We start from the raw sequence: 19,805 nt of genomic DNA on the forward strand, positions 1-19,805 counted from the left end.
ACACTCTGGCCGTTGTGTCTGTTCCCTTCTGCACATACTACTTTACACAGAGCGTGATTAAAATGTGGAATTCGTTGTCAGAGGATGTAGAGATGGCCATAGGCATAGACAGCTTTAAAAGGGGATTAGATAGATTCATGGAGGATAGGTCTATCAATGGCTACTAGCCATGGTGACTGAGGGGAACCTCCACATTCAGAGGCACCGATCCTCTGAATCCCAGAGCCAGGAGGCAACATCAGGGGAATGCCTTGGCCTCTATTCCGTTGTTGGTCATCCAGGATGCTGGACTAGATGGACCACTGGTCTGATCCAGCAGGGCTCTTCTTGTGTTCTAATGAAGGCCTCGGCCTCTATGCCCTGTTGTTGGCCCTCCAGAGGCACTGGTTAGCCACTTTGTGAGACAGGGTGCTGAACTAGATAGACCATTGGTCTGAGCCAGCAGGGCTCTTGTTATGCTCTTATGTTCTTATGACCCTGTTCCCCCAACAATGTAGTCCCATCTCTCCATAGGGCTTGTGTACTGATTCTACAAAAGAACAAAGTCCAAGAAGTTGGACTACTCATGAAGATTCTATAGCACCTCAGCTGATGAGCCAATGGCTACAGAGGTCTTATTCTCGTCAATTTCAGCCAGCGTTCACATAATCAATAGCAGGGGAGATTTCAAAACCTGCATTCTGTCTTCAGGAGTGTGTGTGCAGGGGGGGGGGTTTGCTTTCCCTTTATTTGATTTTTGCAGTGCATTGGCATTTGGGTGAAAATTATTTAAAATTGTCCTGCCAATTACAGTTGCACTTTAATTTGCTATCTGGAACCGTAGTAAGTACCCTAAAAGAGTACCCCAACATAGAGATGTGAAGGGCCGGAAAAAAAGTAGAAAAATTCGGGAAAAAAACGTTTTTTTTCCTGAAGCCTTTTTGTTTTTTTCAGAAAAATTAGGAAAATTGAAAAAAGAAAAAAATTTGATTATGGAACGTTTTATTTTAACATGATGAATAAAATATTTTAAGACAAGGTGTTCAAATATTTTCCAAATCATTTCTAAAATATATATATATATGGTATCAGATTGATCTAATTTATGTGCACTGAGGACAAGCATGTCCTAAGTTACAAACTGAACCCTCCAATGCAAGAACAAGATGCATTTCTTCCTTTAGGAGGTGCGATTGTCAGAAGAAAATAAAAAAGTTTCAGTTTTGTTTTTGCATGTGGGTGGGTATTCTGTCTGTAATAATTGTTTCGATACACTATATTTTTAATATGCTAGTTGTGATAATTTCATGCCAAGTAAAAATGTCCATAGTCATATTTTATGTTCCTAAAGTAACAGAATGACTTTCAATCTAGAAAAGACAAAAGAAATGCTAATGTAGCATTTTTTCAATTTTTCCGAAAATTTCCGTTTCCCCCCGAAAAAAAACGGTTTTTTTTCCCGAGCTTCAAAATTTCCGGAAATTTTACATCTCTACCCCAACAACTCACATTCTAAGAAAATAAATAAGTTTCTCCAGTGTGTTGGGAGGGTCTGACTTGTGTAGATGTTGGGATGGGAACCATCCAGGAGGTTTCAGTGATGCTAAAACAACCATGTCGTGAAAAGAAGAGCGACGTGGAGATGATCTGAAACTTCTTGGGCTGTCCTGTGGCTTCTTCTTTCTCGAATATTTCCACGTGAAGCCTTGACAGGAGTCTGAGAGGGACCCTTTTGAGGATTGGGCAGACATCTCTAGGTGGGAGGGAGGGGGACCAGATGGCAGGCTGAATCACTTCCAGCCCTACAGATCCACAGATTAGGGATCCTAACAACAAGGGCTTAAACTGGGTTTGATCAACTCCCAAAGTTTTGAGAACTGGTCGGCGTCTGTCGAAATTTCAGTCAGCAGCGGGAACCGGAGAAATTGGTCCCTCCCCCCCCTCCAGTTCCCGTCCCGGAACACGCAGTGTTTGTGTTGGTCTGCTCAGACAATGCCTCCCTTTATTCCAGGTATCTAAACCACGTCCGAGCCGCCTCCCGACAGGATCTGGCCGGTGGCTACACTTCCTCTCTCGCCTGTCATCGAGCCCTTCAAGATGCCTTCAGCGGGCTCTTTTGGCATCCCGGCTAGCCTGGGAGACAGCAGGCCCCCAAAGCGGTGTGAGCCGAGAGAAGAAACCTCGGGCGAAAATTGCTGCCGTCTGGGCTCCAGCGAAGCTGCCGTCGTCTTTCTTTCTTTTATTGGGAAGCCAGCTGTGCCAAAGTATTAAGACTACGTGCAAAGAAACTCCCTCTTTAACAACACGGATGGTTGGGGTTTTTTTAGGGCGGTGGTGGGGGGAAAAGGGGGGGAGGACTGCTAGAGTCAAGTTTGCTGAAAAGAGGCTAACAGAAGATGAGAACGATTCGGTTTTGCGTGTTTGAGGTTTCGGGGACGAGACGTGTAAAAGTTTTAAAATAAAGGCCTTTAAAAGCTCATTATTAAATCCTGTGGTTTCTTGCCCCAGCTTCAGAGTTCTGCTGGCACAGGCGCCGAAATGCTGGTTTTAAAACTGAACTCTTATATCCTGTTACACTGCAGCCAACGGGGGCTTTTCTCTCCAGACCTCCTTTTCCTAATGCCAACGAGTGGGATTGACTTCTTGAGATAGGAGGCATGCCGCCTTCTGCATTTATCTTGCCCAGTGTCCCGAAAGAAGACAATCAGGATCCTGCTGGAAAGCAACTCTGTTGATGTGCAGTAAACAGCTAAAGGCCAGGATCCCAACCAGTTGCATGCATGGGTGTGTGAGGGGCAAATCGGGTAGATCGAAGGGGGAGTGCCTAAACCAGGGGTCCCCAATGTGGTGCCCGCCAAGAGCTTTCAGGAAGTGGGTGGAGCCAGAGGAGGCTTTTGGCCTGCAAGGCTTTTGATTGGCTGCTGGAAATTCGATGGGCTGTGCAGATTTTTTTATGTTGCTTTGGCGGCGGCGGCCACCGCAGAACAAGGGTCTTCACTGTGTGACGGAAGGGAAGCCACACAGCGGCCTTTTCGTGGCTGGCTTTGCCTCCCGCGGCCGCCATTTTGTGGCTGCGCCCACCAAGCTGTGTCCGAATCCCAAAAGTGCCCGCAGGGTCAAAAAAGTTGGGGACCCCTGGACTAAACGCTCATGGCTTCTCCCCTTTGAATGCCCCGAAGACGTCCTCCTCCCTAGCTAAACTTTGATAAAATAATACTATAATAATTTATAACAATAATTTCAGAGGGGAAGCGATGTTACTCTGTTGCTGCAAAAGTAATTCATTCAGAGGTTTCACGCTGCCCCTTTCCCCCACTCCCCCCCACCCCAGTCCCAAACAAAGACTTGGGATTCGTCACTCATTACAGGTATTAAGTATCGTAGGATAACTTGGACTCCGCGCCCCACAACAGGTGTTAATTCGTTTAGCAAAACTAGTGAAGGGCTTCTGTACACTTTGTGATGAAATCTGCATTTTACAAGATCCGGACTCTAATCCACCAGTTTATGGCGGATTAAAACTTTCAGTCCTTGAGCCAGTGTGGTGTAGTGGGAACCAGTGTAGTATAATGGTTACAGCAGGGTTTCCCAACGTGGTGTCCATGGACAGCATAGCACCCACTAGTACTTCACTTGCTGCCTGCTGACCTTTCCAGGGGGTTTGTGGGGCCATGGTAGATCAGGGCTTGTTATTGGCTTCCCTCATTCACAGAAAAGTGTTTTCCGCTGGAGGGGCTGAAAGACTGGTAAGCAGCTGGGCTTTCCTTAGTGTCTGGTTCCATTCCCCCTTCAGGATTTCCTTCTTCCCAGGAGGTATGAGGGAGGTATTTTGTTTGCCTTCAACTCTGGAGACAGCCATTTTGGGTTTGGCTCCTCCTCCATGCCCTGTTGCTGGCCCTCTAGAGGAACTGGATGGTCACTGTGTGAGACGGGATGCTGGACTAAATGGACTACTGGTCTGATCCAGCAGGGATCTTCTGGTGTTCTTATGAAGGCCTCAGCCTCTATGCCCTGTTGCTGGCTGGTTGGCCCCTGTGTGAGATGTGATGGACTAGATGGACCACTGGTCTGATCCAGCAGGGCTCATCTTAATGTTCTTCTCAGGGGAAGGCCTCGGCCTGTCTGCCCTGTTGCTGGCCCTCCAGAGGAACTGGTTGGCCCCTGTGTGAGGCAGGATGCTGGACTAGGTGGGCCACTGCTCTGATCCAGCAGGGCTCTTCTGATGTTCTAATGAAGGCCTCGGCCTCTCTGCCCTGTTGTTGGCCCTCCAGAGGAACTGGTTGGCCCCTGTGTGAGACAGGAGGCTGGACTAGGTGGGCCACTGCTCTGATCCAGCAGGGCTCTTCTTATGCTCTTAGGAAGGGCTTGGCCTCTCTGCCCTGTTGGTGGCCCTCCAGAGGAACTGGATGGTCACTGTGTGAGACGGGATGCTGGACTAGGTGGACCACTGCTCTGATCCAGCAGGCCTCTTCTTATGTTCTAATGAAGGCCTCATTCTCTATGCCCTGTTGTTGGCCTTTCAGAGGAACTGGTTGGCCTCTGCGTGAGAGAGGATGCTGGACCGGAGGGACAACTGCTCTGATCCAGCAGGGCTCTTCTGATGTTCAGCCCAAACCATCAACTAGGCAAGCTCATCCCTCCTACCCACAAGCCCCCCCCCCAACCAGGAAAAGATAATTGAAGATACAACTTAACCCCCCTCCCCCAAAAAATCATGGAGGGGTAGTTGTTGCTTGTTTGCTGGCTGGAAAGAGAGAGGATTTTTTAAAAAATTCCTTTTCTTATTCTCAACAGTTTTCCAATTGGTCTGGGAATGAGTGCACACCGCATTAAGAAAAGGCGCTACTCTGGTATGGGAAAATAAACATTTAATTTTTTTTCAAGTAAGAGAAAAGGGCCCCCCCCCCCCCAACCGTCTGTCATGGAACTGGGGGAAAAACAAAATGATGCTGCAGCATGAAGCTTTCCGAGGCGAGTGTTTCAGCTTTTCTTACAAGGAAGCCCACTTGTTCCACTTGGCTTTCTTTCAACGTTTCGAGACTCCTAAACGGGCTCCTTCTCGGTTTGTTCTGGGGGCTCTTCGCTTGGGCGCAGGCGTTTGGAGGCTGGTTCTTGGACACCTGTAAATGGAAGACAAGAGAGGGGTCAATATATATATATAATCATGATCCAGGGTGAGCAGCTTAAGCATTGTCTCTGCGGGTCTTGTGATCACAGTAGCCATTTGCAGTGTATGCGTGTGAGCCCCCTACCTGTGGACAGGCATAAGAACGCCAGAAGAACCCTGCTGGATCAAACCAGTGATCCATCTAGTCTCACAGAGTGGCTAACCAGTTCCTCTGGATGGCTAACAACAGGGCATAGTGGCTGAGGCCGTAATTAGAGTATAAGAAGAGCCCTGCTGGATCAGACCAGTGGTCCATCTAGTCCAACATCTGGTCTCACCCAGTGGCCAACCAGTTACCCTGGAGGGCCAACCACAGGGCATAGTGGGTGAGGCTGTAATTAGAGTATAAGAAGAGCCCTGCTGGATCAGACCAGTGGTCCATCTAGTCCAACATCTGGTCTCACCCAGTGGCCAACCAGTTACCCTGGAGGGCCAACCACAGGGCATAGTGGGTGAGGCTGTAATTAGAGTATAAGAAGAGCCCTGCTGGATCAGACCAGTGGTCCATCTAGTCCAACATCTGGTCTCACACAATGGCCAACCAGGTCCTCTGGAGGGCCAACAACAGGGCAGAGAGGCCGAGGCCTTCATTAGAACATCAGAAGAGCCCTGCTGGATCAGACCAGTGGTCCACCCAGTCCAGCATCCCATCTCACCCAGTGGCCAACCAGTTACCCTGGAGGACGAACAACAGGGCAGAGAGGCTGAGACCATCCTGATGGCTCTGGGATTCGGAGGCTGACTGCCTCTGAATTTGGAGGTTCCCCTTTGTCACCACGGCTTGTAGCCAATGATGGCACCTGTTCCCCTTGACACCGTGACGCACTTCTCATGGTATCCCAGAACGCAGTTGGGCATGTGTATAGCCTTTGTAACTCCATGTTTGTTACAGGCTGGTGCTGGCCCTGAGTTCTGTAAGGGGACGGCTGTCAGGTCACTCCCAAGGGAATATTCCCCCCTCTCATGCTTGCTGGCAGCTCTAATCGAGGAAGGCGGATTTGTTTTCTCTGACCGCTAGACACCAGATGCAAGATGGCCAGGCTCTTCCTCGTGTTCACGAGAGCTTGATTTTTTTTTTACTTGTAGCCAGCAATTAGGGTATAAGATGCCTAGTTTAGGAGCTGCGGTGGCTCAAGTGGTTAAGACGCTGAACTGCAGGCTGGAAGGTCTGTAGTTCGGCAGTTCGAGACCTGAGTGCCGCGTGACGGGGTGAGCTCCCGTCTCTGGCCCCAGCTCCTGCCAACCTAACAGGTCGAAAGCAAGAAATTGCAAGTAGATAAATAGGTGCCGCTTCGGTGGGAAGGTCACAGCGTTCCGTGCACCTCGGCGTCTAGTCATGCCGGCCACGTGACCACGGAGAAGTCTTCGGACAGTGCTGGCTCTTCGGCTTGGAAACGGAGATGAGCACCGCAACCCTAGACTCGGATTCGACTGGCTTTTGAGCAAGGGAAACCTTTACTATCTCTAGTTTTAGCTATGCACCTTGTCTGGCTAAGTTTCACTCTCTGTGTGTGCGTTCGAGATCCAGTGGATGAGCGCTTATCCTGCTATTTCTGTAAGCTCAGTCATTGCTTATTAAAATCTCCTTGTCAGCAAACCCAGATGTTGCAGGTTGTCTCCTTGGGACTTCTGCGTACCTGGAGCTCCTGGCCAGAGCCCCAAACAGCATGGCTTTCTGCCAGTGTGCAAGGCCAGCAGGGAACTTACAGGGAGACACTGCAAGTGGCAATTGTAAGTGGCTACCCAAAGCCGGGTGATAAGAATTGGCCCTTGAATACAAGGAAGTTAGGGTGTCAGGTAGCCCTGTCATAGGTTTGGGAATGTGGAGGGGTGCCCTCCCGTTTTCTGTCTCAGCTCTCCCTGGCTCACCAACTGTTTGCTATCTTATGCTTGACCTTGTAGATGGTCCAGCTGCAGTTTTACCCGGCTGGGAAAGTTAACGGCTTTTAGCTTTGCTCGCGCGTGTGAGATATATCCATTGGCTCATGCTTACGGGGGGGAAGTTTGATTCTAGTATAAGTCAGAGGCCCTCGTATTAGCGGCCATTCCTGACACAAGCTGTATACGTGTTTCTAGTACTGGATTTACCAATAAACAGTTATCTTCTTATGAAGCCCTGTGTTGAGTAACCTGACTAAGGACCCTGACATAAGGAAGGGAAGATTAAAATCAGAATCGGGGAACAGAATTAAAACCACACGCTCAAAACAGTCATGTGCTAGAAGCAGTGTTCCCTCTAAGCTGAGTTAGTGTGAGCTAGCTCACAGTTTTTTAACCTCCGACTCACACATTTTTATCTTAGCTCATAACGAATGGCCCCAGAGGAAGCTAATTTATGCAGGGGCCAAATCACCTGCTCACAACTTTAATGCCAGGAGCTCACAAAGTAGAATTTTTGCTCACAAGACTCCACAGCTTAGAGGGAGCATTGGCTAGAAGTATCAAGCGTTGGGAAAACAGCTTTGAGGAAAAGAGGAGTAAGGAAACGACAATGGAGGGGTTCTCCGGTCAGGATTCAAGGAACTGCATGTGTTCTGCATGCACATCGATGCTTTGAGCCCCACATCCCCAGTTCCCAGTACAGCCACTCGTGGCCCCATGAAGAAAGTTTCAGGCGGGTAGCCCTACTAGCACGAGGTGGGCAGCCATGCTAGTCGGTCTGTAGCAGTAGTAGATTTCTGAAGAAGTGAGCAGTGACTCACGGCGGCCCCGGATTTTGTTAGTCTTTAAGGTGCTACTGGACTCTTGCTCTTTTCTACTGCTACTAGAATAATAAGCCTTGAGTCCAGTTGCATCAAGTACCAACAAGAGTTCCAGGGTGTCAGCTTTCAAGAGTCAAAGCTCCCACTGTCAGATACAAGCAGGAGTCTGAAGGTGTGAGGGGGGGTTGCAAAGAAGGGATGTGGATGCAAAGGTGCAATGCAAAGTGCAATTGGCTTAATTATAGCAGGGTAGAACCAACCTAGGAGTTCGAAAGCAAGAAATTGCAAGTAGATAAATAGGTACCACTTCGGTGGGAAGGTAACAGCGTTCCATGCGCCTTGGTGTTTAGTCATGCCGGCCACATGACCACGGAAACGTCTTCGGACAGCGCTGGCTCTTCGACTTTGAAACGGAGAGGAGCACCGCAACCCTAGAGTCGGACTCGACTGGCTTTCGAGCAAGGGAACCTTTACCTTTACCTTTAGAAATGCTCACGGGCAGGAAATTAGCATCTGTAGTGAGATGATTACATTTTTGCACTGTGCCTCTTCATCCTGACTCCCTTCTTTGTAACAGAGAGCCAGTGTGGTGTTGTGGTTAAGAGCAACAGACTCTAATCTGGAGAACTGGATTCGATTCTGCACTCCTCCGCATGAAGCCAGCTGGGTGACGTTGGGCCAGTCACAGCTCAGTCCAAAATATGTCTAGCTCACAAATAAAAGAGCTAGAACTTAAGGCTGCCGGACACTCTTAGGATCTCCTGGCTATACTACACATAATGCCATAAGATATTTAAAAATTTCTTTGCAACCCCCTTCCACCTTCTGACTGGGAGATAAAAGCTCAGAGACGGCCATTCCTACTTTTATCAGACAAAAAGAGCTTTGGCTCTCGACAGCTTATATCCTGCAAATCTTGTGGGTGCTTAAGGTACTCCTGGATTCGAATCATGCCCCCCACAAAAGCAGTTCCCAGTGATTGGGGGACTTCCACAGCAACACTCAGTATGGTGTAAAGAGGCTTCTGCCAGGAGACAAATATCTGCAATATGTGGGCAAGGGTAACCCAGTAGATGTTTACCTGGTCTTCCAAAAATCTTTTGATAAATGTTCCTTAGCCAGTATCATAATGCCCCTGTATAAATTGATGGTGCGGCCTCATTTGGAATAGTGTGGACAGTTCTGGTCACCATACCTCAAAAAAGATATTATAGCATTGGAAAAGGTACAGAAAAGGGCAACTAAAATGAGTAAGGGGTTGGAACACCTTCCCTATGAAGAAAGGTTAAAGAGGATAGGGCTTTTTAGCTTGGGAGAAATGAGGACTGAGGGGTGGCATGATAGAGGCTTATATGATTATGCATGGGACAGAGCAGGTCGAGAAAGACGTCCTTTTCTCCCTTTCTCACAAGACAGGAACTCCTGGGCACTCCATGAAATTGCTGAGCAGCAGGCTTAGAACAGAGAAAAGGAAGTCCTTCCTCACCCAAAGATAATTAACACATGGGATTCACTGCTGCAGGAAGCGGTGGCAGCTACAAGCACAGACAGCTTCCAGAGGGGACTGGATAAACATATCGAGCAGAGGTCCATCTGTGGCTATTAGCCACAAAGTGTACATGGAACACTCTGTCTGGGGCAGTGATGTTCTGTCTTCTTGGTGCTTGGGAGGGGGCAACAGTGGGAGGGCTTCTGGAGTTCTGGCCCTGCTGGTGGACCTCCTGAGGGCACCCGGGTTTTGGCCACTGTGCAACACACAGTGTTGGACTGGAGGGGCTACTGGCCTGATCCAACATGGCTTCTCTTACGTTCTTATGTCTGCACACTGGCAGAGCCCCTAGAGTATCAACCAAGTGAGCAGAGCTGAGGTTTCAGGCAGTAGACCTGGACTACAGCAGCCCCAAGAATCAAGCATTCGATTCCAAAGAGCCTGGAGACACACAGAGGGCCCCTTCGCAGGTTATGACTTCCTTACAGGAAATGCATTTCCAGATGGGGCAAAGGAAGCATAAATACTATTCACCAATGGGTGGTGTCTCCACATGCATTTATAGTGTCTCCACATGCATTTGTATACCTCTGCAGGGAATGGCAACCCACTGGGGCTTCCCAGCACAGGTCTAACAAGGAAACCGAGGCACATGCGATCACGAGACACGGTATCTGTATGGTTCTCACGCTCCTTCCTCCACAGAAGCACTTCTGGTGTCAGACGTTCATGGCACTTGAAGCAGCCCTGAGAAATCTCTCAGAAATAGGGTTTCCAGACACTGCTGGGCAACCAGCAGGACGGTTGGGTGAAGGAGGCAGTGTCACAGGATGCAGCCTCATGTACTTACCAGAAACAACAAAGGGTAGCTCTAGGGGTTGGCTGGAAACTCTGTGGTAAAACCATAAATCTCCTGGCAATTCCTAGAGCTACCCTTTGTTACTTCCAGTAAAAACTTTGGTAAGTACATGAGGGTGTATTTTTTAAACAACAGGACCCAGGGACGGGGCATCCTCCTTTGGGGGCTTGGCATTCCTACCCAGAATCCACCTGGGGTCATTGTTTAGGAATCCCATGTCTCAGCTTCAAAGCACAATAAGTGCTAAAGCCTCACAGCAATTCCGCCTCCTCCTACTCCGGCAAAGTTACCTGCATGGGAAGGCTGTTCCTTGTACAACACCTCAGCTGGGATGCGGAAGCTAATGCGCATCATTTCCTTATGGGGCGCCACATTCCTCACCAGGTCTACAGAACAGCGGCCCTCTAAGGAAGTCCCCAGGCGGGCTTCTGCTCGTTCCTGCACATCTCGCGACGGCTCGTCATGCTTCGAGAAACTGTAGCAGTGCACCGTGGGAAGGTCAGTGCCGCCCGGCTCTCCGTCCAAGAGGTGCCTGAAGACGTCTAGGAATTCTACGGCCATGGCTGGCAAGTTCATGACGATATGCAAGGCGTGCTTCCGGTCCTTCGAGGCGAGCTGCTGAGTCAGGGCTTCCTTCACGGGCCCCTCCAAGAAGTCCCGGCCGTCCATGTTGAAGAGGCGGACTTTCCCGCCCACCTTATTTAACTTGCAGTTGTGCTGCAGCCAGTGGTGGGAGTCGGGGTTGAGGTCGTTTGCAAACACGACACACTTCTTCTTCGCCGCCGGGACAGCGAAAGGCCCCACTCCTGCAAAGACGTCGAAGAGGAAGTCTCCCGGCTTCAAGAGGTCGACGATGCGCGAGTGCTCCGTGCAGAGGCGGGGGTTCCAGTAGACTTTGGAAAAATCAAATTCGTATGTGATGTAGTGTTCTTTAACCTGGAACAAGCCAAGAAACAATCATTCAACTAATCTCTCTGCAGTCAAAACCTGGGAAGACTGGTATACCCCCATCCCCAAAGCTACTTATGGCTAAGAATACACCTAGACTGAATATTAGCAGGATCAAGCAGAAAGTAAACATGAGAAAACAAAGACTTTTGGGCTTTCCTGATGCTGGTTATAGAAAAGAAGAGCTTCTGTGAGTTTGCTGGATCCCGTGGCCAGCACGGGAAGTTCCAGGGCATATCCAAGGTTCCAGATTGCAGTTTTAGGACCGGCTCACACAGGACTGGAGAGATCTGCAATCGGGATCTCCCACTCTTAAAAAAAATGCAAACAAACGCAGCCACGAGGCGCTTGATCCAGATCAGAGCCAAGGTGGCCTAGCCCTCCCCACCCGCGTACTATTTTAGTGCCCTCAACCGCAGTCCCAGAGCTGTTATTGGTCCAAAAGAGGGAAAACATAAAGACGCTCAGGCCTCCCATGGTAGGGAAAACAGCCGTGTGTTTGTACGTGTATCTACGTGTGCGCAGGGAAACAGTTAGCCTCCATTTCCTTATTGGAACTGAGGCCCCCTGCAGCTGCTTTTCGCCTTTTCGGAAATGGTGGGAAATCCAGATCACAGATCTCCCACCGGTGCAATCAGCGTGGCCCTCGGAGAGCACATCTGCTCCAAAGGCTCTCGAACACAGCTCCCTTTCTCTTCATCTGCCCCTCCTTTTGACTGTGTTCCTTTGTGCTCGACCCCCCCCCCCCCGGCCGGCTAATCTTGCTTCTCCAGTCTTACGCGTCGTCTTCTTTTTTGTCTCCCATCACTGTCCAAAGTTTAGATTGCAAATTCTCTGGGGCTTGGGCCTGTCTTCTGGTGCTTACGTTATCCAGTGCTGTGCACACAGAAGAAGAGGAGGAGGAAGAAGAGGAGGAGGAGATTGGATTTATACCCCGCCCTTCACTCAGAGTCTCAGAGCGGCTTACAAACTCCTTTCCCTTCCCCTCCCCACAACAGACACCCTGTGAGGTAGGTGGGGTTGAGAGAGCTCTGAGAGAACTGTCCTTGAGAGAACAGCTCTGACAGAACTATGGCTTGCCCAAGGTCATCCAGCAGCTGCAAGTGGAGGCGTGGGGAATCAAACCCAGTTCTCCAAGATTAGAGTCCGTGCACTTAACCACTACGCCAGACTGGCCCCAAACAATTGGTTATGACCGAACTTCAAGAGGGGATTGGATAAACGTATGAAGCAGTGGTCCATGAATGGCTATTAGCCACAAGGTCTAGAGGGAACCCTCTGTCTGGGGCAGTGATGCTCTGTATTCTTGGGGCTTTGGGAGGCCACAGTGGGAGGTCTCCTGGAGTTCTGGCCCCGCTGGTGGACCTCCTGATGGCACCTGGGTTTTGGCCACTGTGTGACACGGACCAGATGGGCCACTGGCCTGATCCAACATGGCTTCTCTTATGTTCTTAATGTAATCAACAAATTAAACCATACAGACACATGAACACATAAAGCTGCCTTCTAGTGAATCAGGCCCTAGTTAGTACTTCGATGGGACACCACCAAGGAAGTCCTGGATTACTACACAGAGGTAGGCAATGGCAAACCACCTCTGTTTGTCTCTTGCCTGGACCCGGATGGTCCAGACTAGGCCGATCTCATCTGCTTTCAGCGGCTAAGCAGGGTCAGCAGCCTTGGTTAATACTTGGAGGGGAGACTGCCAAGGAAGCCCAAGGTTGACGTGGAGGCAGGCCATGGCGAACCACCTATGAATGCCCGTTGCCCTGAAAACCCACAGGATCACCATGTCGGCTGTGACTTGACAGCACTTCCCACCACCGGAGGGTACATAAAAGTAATTATATTTCTGAACAGGCAGGGGACAGGATCTGGTTTCTCAGCTAATTCTCGGAGCCATAGCCGTGCATGTGTCAGTTAACACCCTTGATTTGGGGTGGGGATTAAAGGCTCTGAATTCAACCAACCCCTAAGTTCTAGTCTTCGTCCCGGAGTCTCACGGACAGAGCTGTGATTTCATCCTGGCTAGACTGGGCCGTCTGGGAACACACATTCACAGCCTGCCAAGTCTGGAGATCTGGGAGGAAGACGGCATTTCATGTGCTTGACTTCACCTTCGCACCACGTCTGCTCTTCGCTGCATCTGCTTTCTCAGTGTCAGACTTTTAACCCTTACCTCCCAACAGGAAAACACTACCAAAAAAGCCGTATACCTTCGTTATCATACTGCCTTCCTCTCCGGCGACCACCTCCATTTTAAAGTTTCGATAGGCGCTGTCTATGATATTGGTCTTGTTTACGGCGCAGGTGAGTCCTGGATTCTTGTCAATGATAACTTGGCCTGAAAGACAGAGGACGTGAGGACACGGCATAGAATTGTGCAATGAAGTACGGCTGTAAACATTGTGCAGTGAAGTACGGCCATTCAGATGTAAACGTGTGAGGCCGCCTAACACAAAGCCAAACCACCGATCCAGTTTGGTGTTGTGGTTAAGAGCGCGGACTCTGATCTGGGAGAACCAGGTCTGACTTCCCCACTCCTCCACTTGCACCTGGCTGGATGACCTTGGGCAAGCCGTAGTTCTGTTAGAGCTGTCCTTGAAAGAGCAGTTCTGGAAAGAGCTCTCTCAGCCCCACCTACCTCACAGGGTGGGTGTCTGTTGTGGGGAGAGGAAGGGAAGAAGATTGTAAGCTGCTCTGAGACGCTGAGTGAAGGACGGGGTATAAATCCAATCTCTTCTTCTTCTTCTGATCCAGCTCAGCACTGCCTGCTCTGAGACACCGAAAAGCCACTGTGCGCCAAAGTGAACGCGCGTGTTTTTAAAGAACTGGGTCCATGCTCCCCAGTCTCAATTTTCGAGAACCGCTCGTGAGAGAACAGCTCTGAGAGAACTTGTGACTGACCCAAGGTCACACCGGCAGCTGCACATGGAGGAGTGGGGAATCAAACCCGGTTCTCCCAGATTAGAGTCCGCGCTCCTAGCCACTACACCAAACTGGCTGGTGGTAGGCAGAGGAGTGAAGGGCCCCCCCCGAATACTTTCTGCCCAGGGCCTCCCAAAACCTGGAAAGAGCCCTATCTAAAATGCCTTCTAAGGCAGGGATCCCTGACGTCGTGCCTGCAGGCACCGTGGGGCCTGCCAAGTGCTTTCAGAAAGTGGGTGGGGCCGGGTGGGACATTTGCCCAGCAGAGATTCTGGTTGGCTGTGGAGACTTTTAAAAAGTTGCCTCGACAACAGCTGCCACCACAGCACAGGGATTTTCGCTGTGTGACTGTGCGTGTTCATTTTAAAAGTTCTTCTACTAAACGGGATTCTGTCTGAAATGCTGAAGAGCTACTACTAGAAATAGGCATCACCTCACTCCCTGACGCTTTGTGGCTGGCTCCGCCTCCTGCAGCAGCCATTTTGGAGTGGTGCCCACTACACGGTGTCAGAATTCCTAAGGTGCCCTCAAGCTGAGAGATGATATGATCACCATCTTCAAGGACTTAAAGGGCTGTCCTATAGAGGATGGGGCAGAGTTGTTTTCGGTTGCCCCAGAAGGCCGGACCAGAACTAGCGGGCTGAAATTAAATCAGAAGAGTTTTCAGCTAAACATTAGGAAGAACTTCCTGATAGTTAGGGCAATTCCTCAGTGGAAGAGGCTTCCTCGGGAGGTGGTGGGCTCTCCTCCTTGGGAGGTTTCCAAGCAGAGGCTAGGTGGCCATCTGACAGCAATGCTGATTCTGTGAACTTTGGCAGATCATGAGAAGGGAGGGCAGGAAGGGCTGCCTCAGTGCTTGGTTCCCGTGGCCCTTTCTTACACACCCAGGGAAATGTTGATCGCCACTTTGGGGTCAGGCAGCAATTTCTCTCCAGATTGGTTTGCCCAAGGATCCTGGAGGTTTCTGTCATCTTCTAGGCATGGAACAGGGGTCACTAGGTATGTGTGTGGGGGGAGGTATTTGTGGATTTCCTGCATTGTGCAGGGGGTTGGACAAGATGACCCTGGAGGTCCCTTCCAACTCCATGATTCTATGATTCTAAGCTTGAAAAAGGTTGCCCCCCCCCCCCGTTCTGCAGCAATAACTGAAATTATCTTTTATTCTCTCCTAAAGCAATCTCTGAATCACAATAGAACTGAGCCTTAGGAAACCATTAAAATGGCGGACAACCAGGAGGGTCTTGTATGAATGGTCAGTCTTACATACCGATTAAATGTCTGTAGGGCAGCTGATGGTCTCTCAGATTCAAATGAGCTATATGGCCGATTCTGCTGAATGCAGTGGTCACTTCCTGACCCTCCGGAAGCACAGCTTGTAGAACTTCTTCCACCTTGAAATTATCATAGGTGAGTTCCAGGTTGTACTTGAGTACCTCGGGGCTGACATCGAAGCTCTTTAAGACCTCTTGCTCTGCTTCACCCAGTGAATAGTCCGCAGGGATTTGACGAGGATCCAACAAAATTAACCTTTTGCCTTTGTCACCTGGATCCTCCACAACTCTCTTTAAGCCTGGTCGCTGGAGCAGGACACCTTTGATAGTCTTCGCCACTTTGTGAAGGATGTCTTTCTTAACACTGAGCGCTGGGACGACAACCTCCTTTGTGAAAGCCGCTCGGTCCAGGGTGGTCATTCCACGGACTCTGGGATGAGGCGTGTACAGGTCGAGGTCAGCTTGACTGTCCAGTATCTCCGGCATGGTGGAGAAATTATGCCTCTGAGCTGCTAAGAGACGTCCAGGCAGCTGATCAAAAGACTGCCCCCAAAGCGCCCGGACAGCTGGAAGTGATGTATTCGATGTGGTCGTTCCAAAAGGTTTTATTTTCGGGAGTCTTGCAAAGAAGCCATTTAATGGCCTGAAAATCCTAGAAGGGAAATCATTCATTTTACAGACATTAGGTAAGAATTCCATTAAAAGAGAGGAAATCCTACAAATATGCATGGCCTGTTCTCATAAAGCCACTTCCGTTCGCATCGGCTCTAGTGTGGTGCAGTTATTAAGAGTGTTGGGCTAGGACCAGAGGGACCCCAATTCGAATCCCCACACTGTCATGAAGTTCCCTGGGACGTGGCCTGCACAGCCTCACTCTCAGCCTAACCCACTTTACAGACTCGATATGGATAAAATGAAGGAAGAGAAAACCACGTGCGCTGCCACAGGCTCACTGGGGAAAGGGCGAGATTAAAATCGAACAGATTCTACAGAATTGCCCTATATCGGTCGAAGCATCTTGCTCTAGCAAACTAAAGAGATTTTGCACCAAGACTTTGGTCGTTTCCACCAGAAGGCAAGCTTGGGTTGGGCCCTGACTTGGACAGCCCAGGCTAGCCCGATCTCATCAGATCTCAGGAATTAAGCAGGGTGGGTCGGAGTTAGCATTTGGACAGGAGATGGCCAAGGAAGCCCAGGGTCACTGTGCAGAGGCAGGCCATGGCAAACCACCTCCAAACGACTGTTGCCTTGAAAACCCCACAGGGTCGTCGTAACCTGGCTCTGACTTAATGGTGCTTTACACACTTTAAGGCACCCTTAGACTTGTGCTTTATCTGAGACACAGAACGACTGCTGCAGTCCATGTACTTATACGAAAGGAAATCCCATTGAAACCGTAAGAACATAGGAGAAGCCAATGTTGGATCAGGCCAATGGCCCATCCAGTTCAACCCTCTGTCACACAGTGGCCAAAAATATCAGGTGCCATCAGGAGGTCCAGCAGTGGGGCCAGGACACCAGGAGCCCTCCTGCTGTTGCCCCCCCCCCAAAGCACCAATACAGAGCATCACTTGCCCCAGACTGAGAGTTCCTACCTATACCTTGTGGCTGATAGCCACTGATAAACCTCTCCTCCATATACTTATCCAGGGGTCATTTTGTAGAAATAGAGGCGCAGGAGCTCATTAGCATAACTCATTAGCTTAACTTATTTGTATATGCCACGCCACCTGACATCACCGGAAGTGTGTCAGAAGGCAACATCCACCGCTCAGGTTCCACTGGATTGTTAGCTATTGGGGGGGGGGACGTGCAGATCTGTCCTCGCAGAGGAGGGAGAGCTTGTACCTGAATAAAACTTGGTCTTAAAGGTGCCACTGGACTGTTTTGGGCGGGGGGGGGGGCCCTCTGCAACTTACCTGGCTGCTTCTTGCTCTGACTGAGGGCTGCTGGGAGCAGGGGGTGGGGCTTGTTGCATGTGACCGCCCCCTGGGCTCTTTACTGCCGGAGCTCCACTCCTGTGCGCTCCTGCAGGAAATGACCTCTGTACTTATCCAATTCCCTCTTGAAGCTGTCCATGCTTATAGCCGCCACCACCTCCTGTGGCAGTGAATTCCATGTGTTAATCACTCTTTGGGTGAAGAAGGACTTCCTTTTTTCTGTTCTAACCCGACTGTTCAGCAATTTCATGGAGTGCCCACGAGTTCTTGTATTGTGAGAAAGGGAGAAAAGTACTTCTTTCTCAACCTGCTCTATCCCATGCATAACCCCATGCATAACCAATGGGAGTTATTGCCAAATATATGTTGTTTGGATTGTACTGACCTTTGGGTACCTTCAAATTATGTTTTTAGACCCCACTCGCATTGTTTGGTGCGTCTTCATGACTATGCAATCACGTGTCAACAGTTAATGCTCCAGAATCAATTGATTGAGCACCTACGATTTCACTCCAGAATCCTGTTCTTTCTGTGATAGAGGCTTACCCTGGAAATGGGATGTAATAACTAGGCCTCGAAAGACACGTACAGAATGCCTTTTCCTTATCAACTGCACAACCCCCACCCCCCATCTAGATTTACCAAATGTTCACCTGGGCCAGAATTCCACACAAGGAAGCTGCTATCTTAACCCTGCATTAAAAGAGTGCCCCTGAGCATACATGGAGGCCCCCACCTGTCTGGCAAGATTTGAGGGCATTTGAAAACAGAATGTTCAAGCAGCCGTGAATCTCCGCATGTTTCTGTCTACAGAAAGGTTTTAATCAGAACAAACACAATGGCTCTGGATCCCAAGAAACATGATCTGCGATAAAGGGTTAGAATCCTGCATTTCAGTGAGAAAACCAAGCCTGAAGAACAGTGCCCCACTCTTTAGTCTGACCTGGTATTCAGAGCTATGTTGTGCCTGAACATGTAAGCTCCATAGCATGTATAATAGCTGTTGCTGACAGACCTCCAAAACAGGAATCAATGTACCTAATTCTCAATCATGGCTCCATCTGTGGATAAAAAAACCTGGAGATTGGAGCCATGAATACAGCCAAGACAGATCTTTCTACAAACCTGAGCAAAGCCCTGGGTTTACAGAAAAATCTGCAGCAAAGAAACAGAGTTAATGTCACCACAAATAATAAAAGCAGTGCCTATACCTTTAAGAAAGGAGATCTCAGTGGCCATTGTGGGAGTTGCTAGGCAACCACAACAATATTGTCATCCTTCAAACCTTGGTTTGAAGAGCCCTTTCCATGCAATTTGCATAACTCACCCAGGTGGAGTGGTGGCTATCACATGACTTATGCCACACAACTTCCACACAATTTGCATGACTTGGCCAGCAGTGACCACAACTCACCGGAACGACTTGCTACCGCACAAATTTTGAAACTTAGCTAGACTTTTCCCAGGGGGAGGGAAAGCTGAGAGCCAGAGCGATGTAGTTTTGGACTAGAAGAAGAAGAAGAAGAGAAGAGATTGGATTTATACCCCGCCCTTCACTTGGAGTCTCAGAGCGGCTTACAAACTCCTTTCCCTTCCCCTCCCCACAACAGACACCCTGTGAGGTAGGTGGGGCTGAGAGAACTCTGACACAAACTGCTCTTTTTCAAGGACAGCTGTGCCAGAGCTTGTGACTGACCCAAGGTCACATCAGCAGGTGCAAGTGGAGGAGTGGGGAATCAAACCCGGTTCTCCCAGATTAGAGTCCACACACTTAACCAGGAAACCCAGATTCAAATCCCTACTCTGCCATGGAAGCTTGCTAGGTGGCCCTGGGTCAGTCACACACTCTCAGCCTAATCTACCACACAGGGATGCTGTAAGGGTAAGACAGAGGAGAGGAGAATGATGGAAGATGCTTGGGTCCCCATCAACGTTCCCTCTAAGCTGTGGAGTCCTGTGAGCAACAATTCTACTTTGTGAGCTACTGGCATTAAAGCTGTGGGCGAGTGATTTGGCTGCTGCATAAATGAGTTGGCTCTGGAGCCCTTCTTCCCTAGCTGAGACAAAAATGTGTGAGCCGGAGGCTAAAAAACTGTGAGCTGGCTCACACTGACTCAGCTTAGAGGGAACACTGGTCCCCATTGGGGAAAAAAGTGGAGTACAAATTTATTAATTTATTTATCAAATGTATACCCTGCCCTCCGGGCGGAGTCCAGCTCAAATGAAGTAAACAAATAATAAAGCTGGTAGGGGTGTATGTAGACAGACAAATAGGATCCTGCCTTGGGGACCCTATTTGGGTGGAAAGGCAGCACAACCTGCTGGATGACCTTGCGCAAGCCATAGTTCTGTCAGAGCTGTTCTCTCAAGAACAGTTCTTGAGAGAGCTCTCTCAGCCCCACCTATCTCACAGGGTGTCTGTTGTGGGGAAGGGAAGGGAAAAAGAGATTGTAAGCTGCCCTGAGACTCCTTTGGGTATTGAAGGGCAGGATATAAATCCAATCTCCTCCTCCTCCTCCTCC

General features: G+C 49.5%; 2 protein-coding genes across 2 annotated transcripts in view; one reads left to right on the forward strand and one right to left on the reverse strand.

Moving 5' to 3' along the window:
- MNAT1 (MNAT CDK-activating kinase assembly factor 1) overlaps positions 1–2,440 on the forward strand; it is a 201,672-nt gene extending 199,232 nt beyond the window's left edge. Inside the window, exon 8 of the mRNA XM_015422017.1 lies at positions 1,991–2,440. Coding sequence (XP_015277503.1) covers positions 1,991–2,111 — 121 coding nt within the window. The 3' untranslated portion in view covers positions 2,112–2,440. The remainder of the gene's footprint in view (positions 1–1,990) is intronic.
- Positions 2,441–4,903: 2,463 nt separating this feature from the next.
- TRMT5 (tRNA methyltransferase 5) overlaps positions 4,904–19,805 on the reverse strand; it is a 16,078-nt gene continuing 1,176 nt past the window's right edge. The window contains exons 2-5 of the mRNA XM_015422019.1: positions 15,340–15,995; positions 13,361–13,488; positions 10,487–11,132; positions 4,904–5,099 (exon numbers count right to left, since the gene is read on the reverse strand). Coding sequence (XP_015277505.1) covers positions 5,023–5,099; positions 10,487–11,132; positions 13,361–13,488; positions 15,340–15,995 — 1,507 coding nt within the window. The 3' untranslated portion in view covers positions 4,904–5,022. The remainder of the gene's footprint in view (positions 5,100–10,486; positions 11,133–13,360; positions 13,489–15,339; positions 15,996–19,805) is intronic.

This window comes from Gekko japonicus, unplaced genomic scaffold, assembly GCF_001447785.1.
Source record: "Gekko japonicus isolate JY-2015 unplaced genomic scaffold, Gekko_japonicus_V1.1 scaffold166, whole genome shotgun sequence".
Lineage (NCBI taxonomy): Eukaryota > Metazoa > Chordata > Lepidosauria > Squamata > Gekkonidae > Gekko > Gekko japonicus.